The sequence below is a fragment of the Podarcis erhardii genome (genome assembly GCF_964252035.2).
Source record: "Podarcis erhardii genome assembly, chromosome: 2".
Classification (NCBI taxonomy): Eukaryota; Metazoa; Chordata; class Lepidosauria; order Squamata; family Lacertidae; genus Podarcis; species Podarcis erhardii.
Window position 1 is genome coordinate 44,098,678 of NC_138498.1, and position 20,101 is coordinate 44,118,778.

Below are 20,101 nucleotides of genomic sequence, written 5' to 3' on the forward strand. Positions count from 1 at the left end.
CCCCCAGGGGTATTGTGGCCTAAGTATATGCCCCAGCCTCTCCTGTTCTCCAGACCAGTAACAGCAGCACCCCCCCCCAGCCCAGTCTGCCCAATGGTACCTGTGTCCCAGTGTAGTAACGGTTGTTGCTGCGGATGGCTGAGGTCTTGAGGGAGCCCAGTGTGGCCCCTGGCGGACTCCGTAGGCAACAGGATGCGTGTCGCAGGCATTTGCTGAATTCCCGGTGAACCTGGCGCATTGTAGGGAGGAGAGTCAAGGAAGGGGGAAAGGCATGAATTCTCTTGGCTACAACATGGTCATTCAGGCTGGTTCTGTCCTCTTAGCTAAGCCTTTTTGTCACAATCTTTACCTTCACTAGGGCAGCAATGTTCCATCAATTAATTACTTAAATTTATGAGTTTAAAACATTTACTTAAAAAGGGTCACAATTAATCAGGCAGATATTTTCTAAAGATACAAATACTTATTAAAAACTGCAGGTGGCAAGCATTAAAGGGGCACTCCCCCCTTTTCTCTCATGCACAGGAGGGAATGATTCTTCTAAGATGATGCCTGCTATGATACATGGGTATGTTATTTACAAACAAAGACAAAGACCCATCTTCCTTCTGAAACTATTTTCTTTACTTTTATGCAAACTTAATTGATTAATTAACTAATTAATGGACTAAAACTTGTTTAACTGACTCAGTGTTTCTTGTTTTTTAATCAGGCAATTGTCCTATGCAACTCCTTTCAATTTGGACCCAAAGTCCTTTGCAGAGTCAATGGTTCTCTTTAAGGCCCCTGCACCACCAACATGCAAGCAAGGTTGACAGCTCTGCCCAATGACCCTGGGTCTCCTAAGTCCCTCAGCCAGGACCTCAGAATACCAGCTCCCATTGTTCTCCACAACTTTAAGCAAAAAGTGTTGTCCTTCAGTTCTGCACTACAGATACAGTGGTACCTCGGGTTAAGTACTTAATTCGTTCCGGAGGTCCGTTCTTAACCTGAAACTGTACTTAACCTGAAGCACTTTAGCTAATGGGGCCTGCCGCTGCGTCGCTGGAGCCCGATTTCTGTTCTCATCCTGAAGCAAAGTTCTTAACCCGAGGTAATATTTCTGGGTTAACGGAGTCTGTAGCCTGAAGCGTATATAACATGAAGCGTATGTAACCCGAGGTAGCACTGTACTCACCTTTTTCTGAAGTGCACAATGAAACACGAAGATGAACATGCCCTGGAAAGCATTGAAGGTGGTGAAGAGATAGGCCATGACAACAGACTCCTTGTTGATGAAGAGGAGACCAAATGCCCAAGTGAGGCCCAGGAGAAAAAGGAGAGTGATTGCCCCGAGTGCCCAAGACCTGTAGAAGGAGACACTAGTGAGTTCAGGGAATTGGGAGTCCTCACCAGAGCAAAACTAGTCTCACATCTCCCTGCTGTTATGCTATAGATGCCTCTGTACAACTTCTGGCACCAAAGAAACAGTGAGACAATGTTAGGGGGATGGAGAGAGAAAGATGGGCAAGGAAGTCAGCATGTGGGAGATTCTCCCATAGTTTGCTAGTGAGTATGTCTAAGAATTACCAGCCAAATTGTTACTACAGACCTCCAGTTATTCTTGGCCCAGAAATGTTGACCAAACTGCCTCCTTTACATCTAACCTTTGTTGTTACAAACGGCTTCCATTTGCTGAATACAAACACAAATCATGGGACTTGTGTACTACCTGCCTTTTCCTAACAACACACCATAGTCCCAAATGTTAGTTTGGTGGTCGCTCAACCATTCGTTTGCTTGTTTTTTGTTTTCTCTCTCTTAAAGCTTCATAAGCACTTCCACACTTGAGTGTGCTCAGACTCTAAAGGGGCTTTTCAAAATGAAAGGCTGTGAAATGGCATGGCCATATATTTGTCACTCGTCAGCCGTGAGATCAAAGGCACTCTCTAGTAGGTGCCCAAGAGACGGACGCTAGACTTACTTCCAAGCAAACATGGTTAGGATTGGCTCAGGAGTATCCTCTTACTGTCAGTTCTCCCAATCTTTGCTCTTTGAGTGGAAAGAAGTGATCAACTGTCTATTTGTACTTTGGATGAAAAAGACAAAACTAAAACCACAAAGTGTTGCTGTGTTTATTTCTGACTGAGATTTGGCAACTAAAATAAACACAGAAAGACGGCAGGAAGCAGGCTGCAAAACCACACCAGCAGTAAACAAATGCACTGGAACTCTTTGGTAAATGAACTAAAAAGAGCAGGACAAGCAAGCATGTAAAAACTGGGCTGGCAGATAGAAGTAATGGTTATATTGCCGGTAACAGTGTTAATTAGCAAAATTAAGGCTGCAATCAAAAATATGGTTATTTTGAAATATAACCAACTTAAATCAGTAAGGCTTACTCCATGTTTACATAGTTAGGCTCTAATAAATTTTTAAAGAGGTAACCTGCAAATTAGGATCAAAATACATCTGACTTGGAGTTCTGTTACTTTAATTTTTCTTTTTAACAAAGAGCAACCATTTGTGTGCATGTGTATACAGAGGGCTGTGTGATTTGGATCAGGGCAATAGCACAGAGAAAGTGTGATCTACCCTTTCCCCCCTTCCTTGGTTCCATGAGGTTCATACTTTCTTAGTTCAGTTTTCATTAATGTTTGAGCTTCCCAGCTCTCTCTTTTTTATTTTTTACTGGGCTCCTCTAGATCCTTGAGAGGTTCAGCAGCCTCCTCTGTCCACAGCACTTGCTCCAGCTACTTGGGTTAAGTATTGTTCTGGGTCACTTGGGTAAGGTAAAGGTAGTTTATAAAGCTGTTAGGATTAGCTGAACTGCATTTCTCCGCTTAGTAGACTTTAAGCTATGAGTATTATTATTTTTTAACCTTAACTCAGCATTAACCAGGGTGTTCTCCCCACCTCTAGATTATTTTGTATGAATGAGTGTAAGAAGATGTGAACTTGTGAGTAACACACGGCTTTTGACAGACTGGCATTTGCAGGCTATTTGCAGCACTGAGCTTGACAAATTCCCTCAAAGTGTCAGAACTCTAACCTCATTTGCTGCTTGACTCAGACAGCTCCACTGTGCTGACTGAACGAAGCAGCCTTACTCTATTCATCTGAGAGGGTGACGATTCCTTTCCTGAATATAAGGACACTCTCTTAAAACGAGAGAATGCTGGTTTCACAGGACCCTTTGCAGTGTGGTGGGTCGTGAGGAAAAGAAAGATCTACTCGACATAAAGATGGCCAGCAGTCCAAAGCCTTTGGTGAAGTGATCAAACAAAAGCTTCATAATGTTACCCAGTGTAAGCTGAGTGAGTCAACCTCCCAGCATTCTGAAAGGATCATCTGAGCCCATAAAGCACTATGCTTTGGCCTTTAGCCTGTTTACTCCCAGCTGTAGCTCACTCAGCTGAGTGAGACACTGCTGAGACAGATGGGGTCCTCGATATCATGGTCTGGGCAAGAGTCCGGTCCCTTTAAACCCCAAGTTGTCTGTTTTCTCTGCTCTGGCTTTGTCACACTAAGCTGTTTTAGAGGAACCAAATACAAGGCACCACAGGAATCTGAAGGCACTGGAGGTGTGCTATTAAGGTAGGGAGAAGTTTGGATCTAAGCCAGAGGATGAAAAGGAATCCAAACATAAACTCACTTGATGTTGTCCAGTCGGCTGGAGTCAGGCTTGAGGACCGATGTGTTGCGGATCATCTTGTGCAGAGTGATCATGAGGAACACCAAGTTGATCTGGAGGATGTGTACAGATGGATGTGAGCAGGGGAAAGGGAGTCCTCTGCAAAAAAGCACATCCCACTTTCCCCTGCTAGTGGCTTTCCCCAGATGCAGGGGAAAGGGTTTGTCAGTGTCAGTGTCTGTGTGTGGTGGGAAGGAATGAGCAACATGACATCCCAGGCTAGGACATGCCATTTTAGGAGATGAAACTTAATTTTCGCAAATTTCTTCAGTGAGGGGCCTTAAAAATAAGCTTTGGGGTGTGAGGAATTCAAATATGCTATTATTTTTGTGATTGGACAACATTCAGCTTGGCAAGACTACACTTGATGAAGAAGCAAATAAACTGCTTTCAGAAAACCTAAGAATTTTAATTTTACCTTCTGAAAATGTCAGGTAATATAAATAATAATAATAATAATAATAATAATAATAATAATAATACTGCAAGTACTTGGCAACCACTTTCAATAATTTCTACACAATTTTACACACATTCTGCTTACCAAGAAAACCTAAATTATATTTATGTAACCAAAATGTCTTTTCAAGTCCCAAGTCATGTTGCAACTTTTAAGCACCTCTCATATTTGGAATTTGAAAGTTGAAAACATGCCCTACACCCAGGCACTCTTCTTAACTCTGGGAAGAAAAAGGGAGGTCTAATGTTGGGTTGAGGAGGAGAGCAAGGGCTCCGGTTCTTTCCTCAACTTTGGGACTCTGATTCTTTGACTGATAAGGGAAATCCTTGAGTGTCTATTCCCTAACAATCCCTAGTGACTCACCACAATGACAGAAGAGACAGGCCCAATGAAGGTCCAGATGAAGTAGTTATCAACTCGAAGCCAACATCTGCCAAAAGAGAGCAGGGAAGTGTCAGATGGAAGCAGGAAAAACACCTCAAGGCTTGATTGCCTGAGTGCTTATTGGCACGAGATGACACTCACCCAGAAATGTGCTGTCAAAACCTTGCCTGTTCTCTGCTCATTCTTCTGCCCTGCCCCTCTGTCATAACATCCATTAAAGGACTTCTCATCCCATATCTTTCAAGTCACCCAAACCCACCTCTAATCTTGTTCTGCCAGTACTGTTGCCAACCTTTTCAGGCTCGTGGGCAAATTTGGGTTTCTGAGCAAGTGCTATGGGCACCATCCACTCTGGCCACATCTCTCCTCACTCCCTGCCCTGCCCTGCTCTGCCTCCCCCGAGAGAGAGAGAGGAAGTCTGGGTAAGTCAGCTATAGTAGAAAATATAAGCCTGAAAAAGAGCATAGAACTAAAAGAGGAAGGGGGAGAGACTGTCACTCTTCCAACTTCCTACTATGTACTTTTCAAGAGAGAAGAAGGTAATCATCCTCACCACCTCATGATCAAGGGGGCAGGGCAGCTCAGAAGCTTCATGGGTGTCAGGGGAAGAATGTCACATTGGCAACCTCTGCTGTGGCGCTCCTCCTCCCACAGTTAGCGTAGAGTTATGTGTGCAGTGTACTAGCCTCCCCCCCCCCCGCAGTTATGCCTCAACCTCCTGTTTTTATCACTGCCATGCAACCTCCACTAGCCTCTCCCTTTGGCCTTCCATGTACTCACGCTTTCTCGGTGCCATAACTGCGGTAGTCAATGGCGGCAGCAATACCCACTACCAGCGCAGGGAAGCAATAGCCCCCCAAGTAGTAGTACTTCTTGCGGGAGTATTCGCTTTCAAAAACCTCAACCAGCATGAGGTAAAGGTGGATGGCTTCCAGGCACATCCAGGAGAACGCTGCCAGGAAGAAGTAGTGCAGCAGCCCTGCAAAGATGGGGCAGGCAATCTGGGATGGAAGGGGAGAGACAGAAAAAATCCCATCAGCACAATGCCTCGTTTTGTAATGCATTTATTGAATTAATTTAAAATATCCTGTTTTTCTGACTAATCAAAAAAAAAAGGAAAAAAAAGCACACAATAATTTTTTTTTTTAAGGCAGTGATGATTGGAAAAGGTGCTGCACTTTTAAAAGTTGTGTAGTGACCACAAGGGGAAAATGCCCACCCTTGTACCCTGCAAACGCACACAATTTTGACCCTGGGTCTGCAGTACCTCCTCATGACAACTGGACATGCCTATGACACCTGGCTGTTCCCGGCAGCAGTGGTGACTTAAGCAGAGGGGAACAATTGTGTTAACTGTCCACTTCCCAGGTGTTGCTTCTGTCACAAAACAAGCACATGCCCATGCCTGGTAAACTGAGTCTGCTCTAGAGTGAGCTGAAACTTCCTGCAGATATCCCCTTCCTGTTACCCCCTCCCCCCTGTGGCTGCACTGACTTGGCAAAGTCAAATGTTCCCCAGTGGGATCTCCATCCTGTCCTATTGTACCACATGCCCCTTGGTGACTCTCTCAACTCCCTCCATGCAGAGGAATATGCCGTGGTGATTTTGGTGTTGCTCTGAGGGGAGATTGTCACGCACCTCATACTGTGTCTTATCAATGCCGATGAGAAAGAGGAGTTCAGTGATGAAGAGATTTATGCAGAGGTTCTTGTGGATGGTGTTACGGTCAGTCTGCAGCCCACGCAGGAAGCAGAAAGTGGAGATGCAAATGGCCAAGCAGACCAGGGAAATCACAATGCCCACCCACGTGATGACAGACAACAGCAGCCCATTGATGCGGCCCTGGTACTGAAAGGAAAAGCGGAATGAGGCTAGATGTGCACAGCTTTCCTCTCCTGTTATGTACTCTCCCCTGTTGTAGAGTTGAAATTTTAGGTTGACTGTAATACTGGTAGCACTTAATTTACCGTCCTCTGCCAATGGACTGTCTCCATCTAATAAATTGCCACCCTCCAAGTAATTGTTAATCCAGTGCATCTTTATTACGAACAGGGAAAGAACCAACTCCCAGTGTTTCATGTAATAATAATGACCACCCTGATTTTCTGGGTTACCCGTATGGACAAGAAGATACTGGGTGCATAATGAACTGGAAGGGGGACCTTGACAGTGGCAGAAAACCAGTTCTCTCTGCCCCCCAACCATTCTGGAGCATCTTCCCTCAGCCCCCATCAGTGGGAATGATATTCTTACAATTTCACGGTGTGCCATGAGCACAGCAAAGTTGGTGAGATGGCTGCATGCACAGGTGGTGTGGGTCGTGTTGGTCTCCACCAGCCGACAGCCCTGCGTGGACCAGTAACCCATCATAGAGCGCTCTGAGTAGTTCCAGAAAGAGCAATTGGCATTGAAGTGGTTCTTCTCCTACATGGAAAAAAATATGCCTGTAAGAATCGTCAATTACGTGGGGTGAACCCAGAGCAGTAGAGGGGCCCTAGGCTTTGAGAAGTTGGGATACAGGAAAATGATTCATTCTGGAGAGAATGGGAGTGAATTGGTACACAATCAAAACATCAGCATCAATGCACTTACAAAGCATAGAGTTTCCAATGTTGGGCGTATGTGTGCAGAAATAGGATACAGGCCACCAAGTGCCATAGTGGGGCATGCCCTAGGATGTGCCCAAAATGGGGGAATGAGCACACTGGTTCCAGATGTCACGCAAGTCTCACCTCCAGGTGGGAGAGGGTAAAGATGACGGGGTCCATCAGGAAGACGCGGCTAGATTCCTTGTTGATGGAGGCAGCAATAACTTGTGAGTTGACAACAAGTGAGGGGCTAATTGAACCAACCTCACTACCCAGCTTGATGGTGGCATTCTCGGTAGAGAGGAAAAACCCCAAATTTTTGTAGAGAATGAAGACAACCTTGACCACCCCTGAAGAGAGAAGAAAGGGAATCAGGGCCATGATATTGCACCACAAAAAGAGGCAAATGTGGTTCTCATCACATTAGAGAAAAGGTCTTTGAGATCCTGGCGTCCCTTTTCCTCCCCGAATTTCGTTCCCCGCTCACCATTACGACTGTTTTGCTTGATAGTGTTGGCTGAGAGTTGGATGGAATTCTTGGTGGTATACTCATGTGGGAAAACAATATCTGGCACTTGCCCCTCTGTATTCAACACTGACACCTCCAGCACTGCAATGAGGAGGAAGAGCGAGATGAATACAAGCAGGAAACATAGGCACAATATTCAGAACAATTTTTAATTATCCTCTTTTTAATTTGATTCCCCGCCCCATAAGCGGAGCATATACCTTTCATATGTTACCACATCTCTGGACTACCTGAGCAGACATGGAACGAGCCTGTTTCAAATTATACATCTGTCCTCGAAATGCTCTGTGGACACCAAATTGCCATCCCTATTTTGTGGCTGCTAACACTATATTTGGCGATAGTTTTTGTTTTGTTTTGCCCACATCTCTATGGTGAAGTAATGTGCTAAATGCAAAAATTCTGTGCAGGCATCTGTACCACTTCTGCCTGTTTCTTCCTTTGATTTGTTATTTCCACTCACTTATGAATTGCTGTTCTCTTTCTTTGTCTAAATAGCCTGAGCTATTTTGGAATTTTATTGCTTGCACTGCTGCTCTGGGGTCACTTAATCCAAGCAGCAGTGACATACAAGAGAGGATTTTCAGAAGACTCGGCTTTTATGTTTTGTTTTAAGAGCTTTGGGTTAGGTTTTCTACCAGAAATGAAAGTCCCCCCCCCCCCCGAAGATGCTTGAGAAAGCTGTCAGTTTATAGCGCTGAAGAACATGACTACTAGAATTGTCTGCACAAAAAGAGAATTAGCTTGCACAACCATAATTGTCTAGATTCTTTGACAGTTCTGACCAAGCTAGTAACACCTGGTAGAATGCTCACTTGTAATAAAATGGTTTGGATGATGCTGTTGAAAGGTTTGGCAATAGTTGTACTAATGGATTATATCTCATTAGTGGTTATCCAAGGCATAAAACATGGGTGGGTTTTTCCTCCTTCAATAGTGCAGGCTAACATGCTTAATTGGTTCCCTGATGTAATTTTATAGTTTTTGCCTCAGCCTTACCTTCTGCCATAAGCAGTTCCTTCTTCTTGTGCAAGAGCCAAACAATTTAGAGTGAACATCAACAGATACTGACATGTATTATTAAGCAGTACAGTGCCTGTCGGTATGTGGGACTTTCAGTGTGTGCACAGCCATAGAAGAGAGCTGCATTGGAAATCCAGCAGGAACAAGAGACCCACACAAGACCAGTGCTTATATAAATGTGTGCAGGGAAATGCACTAGGAATTTAGCGGGTGGGGGGGCGGAGAGGACATCCATCTCTCCCTCCTCGCATTGCTCGCCCTTTTGCCCGTATACTCTATCTCTTTTTGCCTCCCCTAATTCCAGCCTTCTCTTCCCTCCATATGCTCCAGCTCCTCCTGCCCTTTTCATCTCTACTTGCTTCAGCACCTCAAACTGCACCTCTTCACTCTGCTGCCCAGGAGAACTGTCTTCAGTGTAGCACTAGGGTTGGGTTTCTTCAGTGAAGCTCTGCCCTCTTGAAGGTTCTCCAGGTACAACAGTATGGTTTGGTGTCGTCACAGCAGGCAAGGAGAAAGGATTGGGAATATATGGTTCTCCAGATGTTACTGGACTCCAGCTTTTATCATCCGTGGCCACCACAGCCAGCAAATTTCTCTTAAAGACATTGCTTTCACAAGGGAAATGGTGTGTGCACCCTGCATATACATTGTCCTGAGTAACTAATGCACACATACCTCTTACTGGACATATAGGAACTCCTAAGGAATCAGAATCTGTGCAACTTTCTAAATGGCAGCAATGTTTAGGTAAGAAATTTGTCCAATGCACTACACAACAGATTTCCATGGTACATTTGCATGGTAGCAGTAGACGTGCTTTAAGGACATCCCCAGTGCTTATAAATAAGGACTTTTTCCATACTTAAATGACAGCTCTTCCCTTTACTACCAGTATTTGATATTTCTCCCTCTCTACATTTAGAAGGCTCAGGCACTGTGTCTGCTCCATTCAATGCAAAATTTTGAAGCAAAATATTGGGGTCTCTGAGTAGGGATAACAGCCTCCCCCTTTAGTTCTTCTATGTGAGCCCAGCATCAAAGACTTACCCACATTAGTCTTGGCAGTGACAAAACGGGCTGGCTCTTTGACATTGTCAGCCAGTAGGAAGGCTCCCTCCTCCAGGATGTCAAGGAGCATTGTGGCTGTGTGCACTTGCTCTGTGGCATTCATGTCCTTCCATGACTCTAGAGCTTCAGGTCGCAGGAGGTTGTCCACCGTCTCCACCACAGCCTAGAATGACACAGAGTTCTGAGAGAGGATGGAAGCACCCCCCCCTTCCTCTAGCTTCCCATTGTATAATAAACCAGCTACAGATGCCTCCTCTCACAGAGAGAAAACATTCGTGTGTTTTTGTGTGGTGGCATTGCTGTCACCACCTGACTATTCTTTCCTGGCTGCTTTGAGTATAATTTTACAAGTAGTATTGGGATTTAAAAAATAAAATAAAAAATTGTGCATGAACCACGTATTTGTTACTCCTTTGTTGTATAGGAATTAGACATTCTCCCTCCAAGCAGCCCTTCCATTGTAAGGGGGTATAGTATTTTCCAAATATTCCATAGCTGGGAAAAAGCAATTCTTCCCCTGAACAGCACAGGCATTGCAATCAACTGCCTTTGGTAATGCAGTTATGTGTATTGCACAGGCACCTACTAGATATTGCCTTTGTTGAGCTCAATGATGAGCAGAACAATCCCGTATCTAAATGTCTATGCCATTTATAACTGTCAGGGGTTCAGGGAGAGAGGCGCAGAGGAGGGAGGAGACCGAGAGTGAGGGAGAAGGATTCCAGGCTGACGAGGAAGAGGACGACAATGACCCGAGATGGTCCATGAGTCCGTCCAGTGAATCGGAGGATTCCCAAAAGGGAGCCCCCCTGGTCAAGCCAAGGGGAGCCCAAGGGGGAAGCAGTCAGGAGCAGGGGAACGTAGGGGGAACCGCCAGTGGGAGTTGGAGATCGGGACCGGCTTCTCCACCGGAACGGAGTGAAGAGGGTGGAGTTACCAGTGTGTCGGGAGGAACAGAACAAGGAGCAGAGGGGGGAAGGAGATCGGGGCAAGACGTCCTGCCGGAAGGGGCGGAAAGCAGTACCGGGAGCAGTGTGGCTGTTGAAAGGAAGGTCAGGAGCAACGTACGCGCGCCAAGTTCAAATGTGGAGGCGCGCGGAAGTGGGGAGAGCTCTGGGGAGGAGCCTGGTGCCAAAGCACGAAGGAGGGGGGAGCAGGCAGGAGAAGACTCAGCCTCTGGGGAGTCCCGGAAGGAGGGAACACAGGGGGGCAGGAAGACCCTGCGGAAAAGGAAAGAGAGGAAAAGGTGGAGCAGCACAAGCCTCTTAAATTGGTGCAGGGGAGGGACGGACTCAGAGGGGACTTCTAACATCTAAGGGTAACAGATGCGGAGCCACGGAGTTTGGATGTAATGACGACAATGATCTTCAATAAAACCTTTTGTATATAGCTTGGACTGGACTTTGGTCTCTTGTGAGCTGGGACCCAGGGTGGCTCTGACAATAACTGTTTTAGGTTGCTTTTCTCCCTTCACATTTTAGAGTCTGAACACTTCTCCGTTGTATTATTTCTTCACTAGAGCACGTATTTATCACCCATGTGCCCACAGAAATGCCCTGTCATTTCGTGCTTTTCCTTTTTAAAATGTAGCTGAATTTATTATGTACTTGATGACTATTTAGGGAAGTTATGGAAAACAGCTGAAATGATGAAGCTATCCAATTATATCAGAGTAAAAGAAAATCAACAACAAATGGATAGTACTGTTGAAAACTGCTATTATTCGTACATTATTGGAACCAGAAATATAATGATAATGTACCATGATTTCCTTTAGTATTATGAGAGTTGTCTTTATGTGGTGTTCTTAGAGTAAAATAAAAAATAAATATTGTTTTGTTATATTCTTTGAATATGTGTTTTCTCTTCCTCCACCACCTCCAGTTATGGAATGGGCATCTGTCATGATTTTTAAAGGAAGGTGGAAGTGGGTTTTCCCAGGGAAAATGTTAGGACCAAAAAATAAAAAAATGCTCAGACACAGAACTTTAAAGTGCAGACCTGTGCCTAATAATGCAGTCTGGATGAATCCATACTCTAAAATGGCCCTGTGTTGTGACAGCTCCCATGCTGATGCATTAAAGAGGCCCAGATTGGGCCCATTTCTGTTGAGGTCCTGCCCCATCTGTGTTTAGGGAGTTTCCACTGGTTAATACCAGCCCACCCATCATCTGGACAGGGGCTTTGGGACATGCCTTGCCCATGGGGACAGCTCTGCTCCACTCAAGCATGTTTGACTGAGGACCTGGATTGCTCTGTGAGATTCTCTGTGAGAAAAACTTTGCTTCTTGGGTAGCAGCTCCTATCTGGGTTTCAACCACAGGACCTGTTAACCACACTCACCTTAATATAGTCCTTACATGTCCTTTCTCTCTTGTGCATCTGCAGGGTGATACAGCCATGCCCAAAGTAAGCAATGGTTCAGGTGGACAAAGAGAGAGAAAATGATTAGAACGTAATTTCTGCAAGAAGGGTCCACAGGGATAGGTTCAATGGGGATCTTAAGCACATTTGCTCTGGCCATGAACTCACTCATCAACAGGCAGAGATAATGAAGGCATATCCTGAATGAAAGTGTGGATCCAAAGCAACACCTTATTGGACATTTAGATAAGATTTTTTTACATTTGCTAGAAAGACTGTTTGAGTGGCTGTACAGCAGCAGCATTTGGTGGACTGCACCTCAAAAGTAGCCATTTTCAGCATAAGCTGAATAGTCTCACATCAGATTATTTATTAAGAAGTGGGTATAGGGAACTTTGTTATTAGGATTGCATCACACAGCATAATAAAATAGGGCAAGGATGTCCAACAGGTAGATCGTGATCTACTGGTAGATCACTGGACATCTGTGGCAGATAACTGGCTCCCCCTAAAAAAGCTCAACAACTTTGACCTGAACCCCAAAAAGGGGGTAGATCACTGCCAGTTTTTAACTCTGTGAGTAGATTACAGTCTCTTGGGAGTTGGCGACCCCTGAAATAGGGCATCCATTACAGAACTAGAATTTTTCACTAAGCTCAAAGATCTCAGCTTTCATTTCTAGCTCCCATGGTTATTGTAAAACCTGAATGCAGGTTCATGGTTTGTAGCTCCAACCCTTCACTCTCAGTGGCATCCTTCTGCCTCAACATGCATTGCTCCCAATGCCTATAAGCACCAATCCTCCTTTACCAGTCCTTGTCCCCCAACACCATGTTGCCATCTTTTTTCCTATTCGACTCTTGTACTTTTAAAAGCTGTGCAACAAGCAGAAATCCAACCAGTGACACCTTCACCATGCAAAAAGCTTTACTTGATGAATTGCTATCCCCCCTCCCAAGACCAATTTTTTGCTTGAACTGGGGTCAGGCTCCCTGCCTGCCAGCCCTAGAACCACTATCTAAGCCAGTGGCTTTCAACCAGTGTGCCGTGGCACCCTGGGGTGCCTTGAATGATGGTCAGGGATGTCACAGGCAACACTGGCCTCTGCCCCTCTTTTCTCCCCTCCCTCCTCTGATGCCCTCTTGTGTCTCTGCCTCTCAAAGTCTTGCACAGCTGTTTGTTGCAGCAGCCCTGACTACAAGCTCCCCAGGTGAATGGTTCCTCTGGGGCTGGCCAGTGGGACTCAAAAAGGTTGAAAACTTCTGATCTAAGCCATTAAACTACTATGCACCTTGTTGTAGTTCTTGCCAGCTGACTCTCTCTCAATAGGGCGTAGCGCTTGAAGTTGTGCATCCAGAATGTCCAGGAGCTGCTCCATTAGTTTGACAGAGGAGCTGACATCTCCAGCGTAGATGGCACCACGCGTATGCCGGGCTAGCTCACTGGCAATATTGGCTGCATTCTCTCCACTCTTAATCTGCCAAAGGAGGGGAAAGGAATGCAGACTGGCCTCAGGCAGGTAAAAGGAGCTGTGCATGCATGAAGCCCAAATGTGAACTGTCTGAGTGAAGACCACTGTAATGGGAAGGGGAAAGCAATACCTTCTGTGCCACTTGGTTGACCCAAGGACTTGTGCAGTTGCTCAGATCAGGCCCCCGTGGGTTCCAGTTTCCCTCCGAAGCAAGACACTGGAAGGAAGCAATACCTGTGCATGGGAAAGCAGGGGGAGAATTCAGTCAGCTTCCAGCTGCTTGGTTTCCCCCTTCCACCCCCACCTTATCCCAAAACTAGACCAGAGATTAAGGGTCTCAGAGAGCAATCATAACCTTAGTAGTGAATGAAGAGCTCTCTTCCTTGACAATCCAGTTCTCACATCTAACTAATATAGCAAGGAGTACAGAGTGGGGATAAATGGCTTAGTACTGTGGCAATAACAAGATGAGTTCTGTTAGCAGGGGATGGCAGAACCAATTCATCCCACTGAGAATTGCCAGCTCTGAGTTCACATTGCAGAAAGTTGTGTGAATGAATTAAGTCATAGCAACAGTTCAAGCTGTCACACTTTCCTTGAGCTGAGTGCTGTGGGGTCACAGGCAATATCCTGTAAGCCCCATTTGCTCCTTGCACGAGAATACACTCTGCCGGAGTGTATTGGTGAGAATACACTCTGCCGGAGTCCCAGCTTCTCCCATTTGAAACTGGGTGCATCTTGATGCCTCTAGGACTCAAATGAAGCCAGCTCATTACCTCGTGTGCCCTTAGGGCAAGGCCTTTCGACCAGCATGCCTTGCTGTGTGGCTGGCCACTGGACACGCCGCACCTCCTTGGCCTCGCAGAAGAGCTCTGGAGAGACGTGCTGATTGTTTGCTGGTGGACGCCGGGTGCTGGGCATTATGGCGGTGACTGGGTGAAGCTCTGTACCCTTCTGGTTTATGGCACCTATGGGGTGGGTGGTGAGGGGCACCTGCCGTGTTGTTGTTGTAGCGGCAGGTGAGACTGTGCTGGTGATGGTGGTGGGACGAATGGTGGTTGTAGTGCTGAGGGGTGTCGAGGTGACAGGGCCTGTGGGTAGAAAGGCAAATAGATTTCCACCCACGTACAAAATATCCCCACAGGTTCAGCCACCACATGCTGCACACAGAGTAAAAGTACCTTTTCTTATCTGAGGTAGAAAAACCAAAGAGTTGGACGCACTATAAGGCAGGTTCCTATGCTCTTAGGTAGCATTGGTTTTTGATTTGCATTAAAGCAAAGGTCTCTAACCAGTTAGCTTGACAAGTCCCTACTAAATTCTTCACATCTCTGAAAGTATATATCTGCCAGGTCCTTCCTGAAGGGATGGGACACAAAGGGCTAAATCCTCACTTGCCATTTTAAATGTTAAAAGAAGTATTCATGAGCATGATGCTGAATGACATTTCCTCAGAACCAAGTATTTTTAATTAACCAAATGCTCAATTTCAATGGAATTGTTTCTATCTGGGAAGTTTAGCAAAATTCTGTTCACTCTGAAAGTAATCACCTTTTGTTCTCTTTAACCTGACCAGGATTGGTACCTTGGCCAAACTCTTTAAATATCAGCTAAAGTGGAAGAAAAGGCAGATGCAGCTTCTCCTAACTATTCCACTCCAGAGCCCTGTTGTGAATACACACTCCAGGATCTGTTGTGCTTCCTGGCACACCTGGAGACCTGTTTGAAGGGGCCAGGCAGCAGGTCTAAGGAGGGGGTGGGTGGCAGGAGCTGTGACTGCCTTTCTTTTGCTACAACCCCAGGTTTAAAGGGCAACATCTGGTGACCAAGGTAAAAGAAGGCTACATTTTGCTCTTCCCCACCCCAACCCTGCAAGTAACCTGTACATGCAAATGTAACCTTATTCAAGTTTAACCGTTAGTGTTGCACAGGCAGCAGCTGTGCAATGGGGGCGAACGGAGAAACAAATTAGCTGCATATTGCGCTAAACAAATCTGAATCTGCCACTGCACCTGGGCATGACTGATCTTGAATTTCCTGTATTCAAAATAAGCACAGATTTTCCCCCCTTCAGTCCAGCTTCAAGGAATTAGTTTTCGTAGACCCCAGGCTTCTGCCAAATATTGCACATCAGACAATCCATCTCTGTCAATTTAAACTCCACGTGATGCTAACTGTCAGAATTTCAGGCACACATTAATTCTTTTGGGGTCACAGAGAGTTTGAATTGAACTGAGCAGATTCTCTGATGCTTACTGTACGACTGGAACTAAAAGACCTGCTTGTGGCAAAATGGCAAAAATGAAATATATTTTCAAAAGTCAGCTTTGGGACTGAAGCCTTGCTTTGTAAGATGAACTTGCCATTATATAGTTGGATGTTTCCTGAAATGTGATGGATGGCAGAGGATCGCAGAGATATTGAACAGTAGAAGTTGGGAGAGACAATGGCTCAATAACTTGAGATTGCTCGCCGAGTACCTTAAGAGTGTGTGTTGGTGGTTAGCTCAAGTGAAAATGTATCACTCTTAAGCAGTACATTTGGGATTGCCTATACATCTTTAGTATAATGTATATATTTTAAATATACATGTATTTAAGAAGTAATTTCAAGTGAATGCTGTATTTGCAGAAATGTACAATTAAAAATAGGCATTAAGCAAATGAACACGGCTTTTTTTGTCCCCTAATGTATTTGACAACCCAATGGAAAATGGGAGGAGAAGCCAAGGGCCCATGATTTCAAGTCCGTGACGATTTCTCTACCCCACCCCATGTTCAGGTGCAAGGATGATGTCTCACCAGTACTTGGGTCAGGTGGGCCAAACTCAAGCGAGTAGCGCAGGACAAAGTAGTTGTTCCACACATAAAGTTGGTTGTCACGAGGGTTGTAGTCAATGGAGGAGATGAACTGGTAGGGGTTTGGGAAGGTCAGCGAGATGGGTTCCTCCCGGTTCATATTGGTGTTGAACGCATAGTCAACACGGTTACCAGCTGCTTCACTGTCATCGTCCACGTAAACTGTCCGCACCACGTAGAGGACTCCGCACACCATAAAGGCATTGGATGCTGAGCGTTTGTCATAGCCGGTCTCCCACGTGCCCTCAAAGCGCAGCGTGTAAGGATTCAGTTGGCTCACCACTAACCGGCCATTGTTGCCTTCAGTGGCATAGATGACCCATAGCCCATTTTCATCCACTGCCAGGTCAATGTCAGTCTTGCCGCCCCAACGGTAGGGCGAGGTGTCATGGTAGTTGGCTGTGTTGATGACTGTCTCTCCGCTCTTGATGCGCGTCCGCAGATCATACTTGATAATGTTGCGCGTCCGCTCCTTGTTGTAGAAGACTGCTCCATCGTATACCACAAAACCTGTGCCGTCAACCCTGTTGGGCAGGCGGTAAGTGGTGGTGTGCCGGGCACCCACATAATCCTCCCACGAGGCATACTCTGTCAGCGTGTCTGTCCGGTATGGGATCCATGGCATGACGTATATTCTGTCTCCGGCTTGCAGAGGGTCCTTGCACCAGGCTCCAGACTGATGCTCTGATTCATGAGCCGAGGTAGGTTCCAGGATCTTGTGCAGTGTCCCCGGGCAAACGAATACTAGGGAGGGGATGTAAGGGAGGAAAGGGTGATTGGGTAAAAGGGGGGAAATCCAGAAAGAATGTGACAGAGCAAGAGGTAAAAAAAAAGAAAGAGAAAGAGAAAGAGAGAAGAAAGGATAAATTTGTAAAAGGCTGTTGGCAGGAGAAGTGAAATCCGCGCTGAGTTTTGAGAGCAGCTGCAATCATGAGACTTTTATCTGTTATTGAGCAGAGACGGCTCAGTGACAAGTTAAATAAATACTGGGGGCAGGGGAGCATCAGAGGAAAGAAACAATTTCTCCGGATCAAATTAAAAAGGGAATTTAGGGGTTCCAAACCTTCCCTCCCTTTCTTTTGCTACATTCTCTGGCATTAAGCAGAGGATGTCAGATTGTTTCCCTGCAGAGATCTGAGTGGCAGCATCTGGGAAACCCATGAATCTGAGCAGGAGTGTTGCTGAACTGACAATTCTAGCCCCTACTCTCTGGTTGCATGTTCTGCATCACCTTCTAGAAGTCAACACAGCAACAGTTTAACAGCTATGGGAAAGCAATTGGCACCAGCTAAATCCTGCATCATCTAAATCAGATGCTCTACATTGGAGCAAATGGGGCCATACCACCTAACGCTATGGAAATCAGATTTTCAAAAATGAAGGGCTCAGTATGGAGCTGTGAGGCTGTTTGTCCTATGGGATCCATTGAGTAGTGTATGCTTATCTGGTCTGAGGGGCTGGTGGAGCCGAGTATTCTATGAGTCTCTCTAGAGGAGGGACATGTTTGTTGTTTACTCAACTGGACTCCTACAGAGTTTCTGTTCCACTTGCTCTAGAAGCAGCTGGGGTTGCTTGTCCTATGGAGCTCCTTTAGAGCTGCAAAGGAGTACCGTCAAGGCTGGTAAGACGATCCAAAAGCTATCCTGTTCCATGTTCAAAGGGAATTACTGTTTCACTATGGATCAAGGCTAATTTATGCCAGCCGCCATGCAACACTTAAATTCCAGTTGTGTTAGCACTGAGACAAATGGAAATTGGTCCCTATTTTTGCATCTGACTCTTATAGTTCTAATTTCTCTCAGGGATTTCTAATTCAATTTTAGAAACTTAAAGTGTTCTTGAAATAGCTGTTTCAACCCTTCCAACTTTCATGGAATGGATTAGACTTTTTTTGCAACTTTAGAACAGCTTCGTGGGAATGCCTTCCCATGGGTAGGGGGGTGGGAAAGGGGAGGGGCTTCCAGCCCTAGATTTCCTCTACTGATATCAAAACACTGTTCAACGGGACGTTGGGGAATGAAAAACAAGCATAAGAAAGATCCAATGTTTGGCCAGTTAAAATCCCCCTGAATATGAAAGATTGGGTGTTTCCTCTTCCTGCTGAAAGAGACTATTTTTCAATCCCTGGGGACAGAGAGCTGTAGATTAGCTGAGGGACTGGATCCCTTCTGAAAAGAAGAACTAAAGGTATTGTAGCAGAAGGATGAAGTAACCAACAGCTTCTGCTTCCCCCATATCCTGAGTGCCACTGGAGCAACTTATCAGCCAGGTTTGATTCACATCAGCAAAGGACATGAGACTAGTGCACATGGCAGGGGGTGGAAGGAGTGATGTGACAGTGGGAGGGAGACCTGGGCAGATGGGAAAGGAAAGCCCTCCCTTCCACCCACAACCACCCACTTGGCAGCCTGGAATCTTGGGAAAAGCCGGGAGGAAAAAGTTTGAAAGGAAGACAAATCAGGCTAGGCATTCTGCAAGTGTCTGCCTCCGGTTAGCTGGAGCAAGGCTGGGAGAAAAAAAGCATTTAGTGGTGGAAGGAGCAGGTGGGGTGGGGTGAGGAGAGCAGCATCATAGCAGAGAATTCACCTTGTCTATTACAGAACAGTGTTACTGAGCGGCCATAGAGGAGCCATAGGAGCCATCACACTAAATCCAGGCTGTGGGCTTTAAAGGGCTGCACAGTGTGCTTGTTAACCGCACCTCATGATATAGAGGCTAGTAAATTGGGTTTGCTGTCATAGTACAAGGGCCAGCGGGGTGGGGTGGAACCTGATCCCAAGCAACCCAGTTTCTGCTGGGGGCTGGCTTACTGCTTCTGCGTGTGGGATCAAATATACTTCACACCGAAGTGTCAGCAGGGTTTTACTTGGGCCTTGTATCAACTCCAGAATGTCTGGGATATTCTGTGAATGCAGAAGTGAATTCTCTGCTCTGGCTTTACTAAATAACGCACAGTTGCTATGATGTGCCACATGACTCTGGACACAGCTTGCACTGAAGCTTATTGGGGATGGGCATAATTTAGAGACTGCTCCCTTGGGCTGGGGTCAGTACCATCAAACCCTGTCACAACACACTTGGAAGTGGATGAGGTGTGCCAAGGGTTCCAAAATTAATGGCAAATCAGGAGGACGGGAATTGTCTGGCACCAGCCATGGGGGAGGAGAACAGCACTTTTTGCAATGCCAAGCCCCCACGGAGCATTTATTAATAACCCCCCCTGCTCTCCCAGATCCAGACAGAGCCTTTATGCTGCCATACCAGTACAAGTGACCAGACATGTGTTTCTCATCCACTTTTGCTTAAGTGAAGGGAGAGGACAAGGCAATCTTGGGTCTCATAACTGGCACAATCTACACTACAGTTAAGCAAGCTTAAGTCCCATAGAAACCAGTGGGATTTATGTGGGCTTAAGTGTATGCTAGATTGCTCCCATTGTTTCCAATGGTCACAGTCCTTGGGTAACCTCAGAGGGAGAAAGCAGGGCTGAGTCAGCAACCTGAGGAGTTCACTCTTATTCACAGTGTTTTGGTCTCCATGGAGATCGCATGTTGCATCCTTCTTAGCAATAATAAACAACTGATTTATTAACATTGTTGGAAAATTCTACACTCTAACTTTCGTGGTGATGGGGGAGTACTGGCACATGGAAGGGATAAGAGATGATTCACAGAGATGGACAA

General features: G+C 45.8%; 1 protein-coding gene across 5 annotated transcripts in view; it reads right to left on the reverse strand.

Moving 5' to 3' along the window:
- The window catches only part of ADGRL1 (adhesion G protein-coupled receptor L1), a 129,556-nt gene that overhangs the window by 10,628 nt on the left and 98,827 nt on the right, over positions 1 to 20,101 (reverse strand). For all 5 annotated transcript variants that reach the window (XM_081850276.1, XM_081850278.1, XM_081850275.1 and 2 more), the window contains 15 exons: positions 16,362 to 17,162; positions 14,337 to 14,651; positions 13,691 to 13,794; positions 13,381 to 13,566; positions 12,069 to 12,107; positions 9,705 to 9,888; positions 7,593 to 7,715; positions 7,250 to 7,455; positions 6,771 to 6,941; positions 6,156 to 6,365; positions 5,298 to 5,518; positions 4,497 to 4,563; positions 3,635 to 3,726; positions 1,178 to 1,346; positions 101 to 229 (listed from right to left, as the gene is read on the reverse strand). In XM_081850276.1, coding sequence (XP_081706402.1) covers positions 101 to 229; positions 1,178 to 1,346; positions 3,635 to 3,726; positions 4,497 to 4,563; positions 5,298 to 5,518; positions 6,156 to 6,365; positions 6,771 to 6,941; positions 7,250 to 7,455; positions 7,593 to 7,715; positions 9,705 to 9,888; positions 12,069 to 12,107; positions 13,381 to 13,566; positions 13,691 to 13,794; positions 14,337 to 14,651; positions 16,362 to 17,162 — 3,017 coding nt within the window. The remainder of the gene's footprint in view (positions 1 to 100; positions 230 to 1,177; positions 1,347 to 3,634; positions 3,727 to 4,496; positions 4,564 to 5,297; positions 5,519 to 6,155; positions 6,366 to 6,770; positions 6,942 to 7,249; positions 7,456 to 7,592; positions 7,716 to 9,704; positions 9,889 to 12,068; positions 12,108 to 13,380; positions 13,567 to 13,690; positions 13,795 to 14,336; positions 14,652 to 16,361; positions 17,163 to 20,101) is intronic.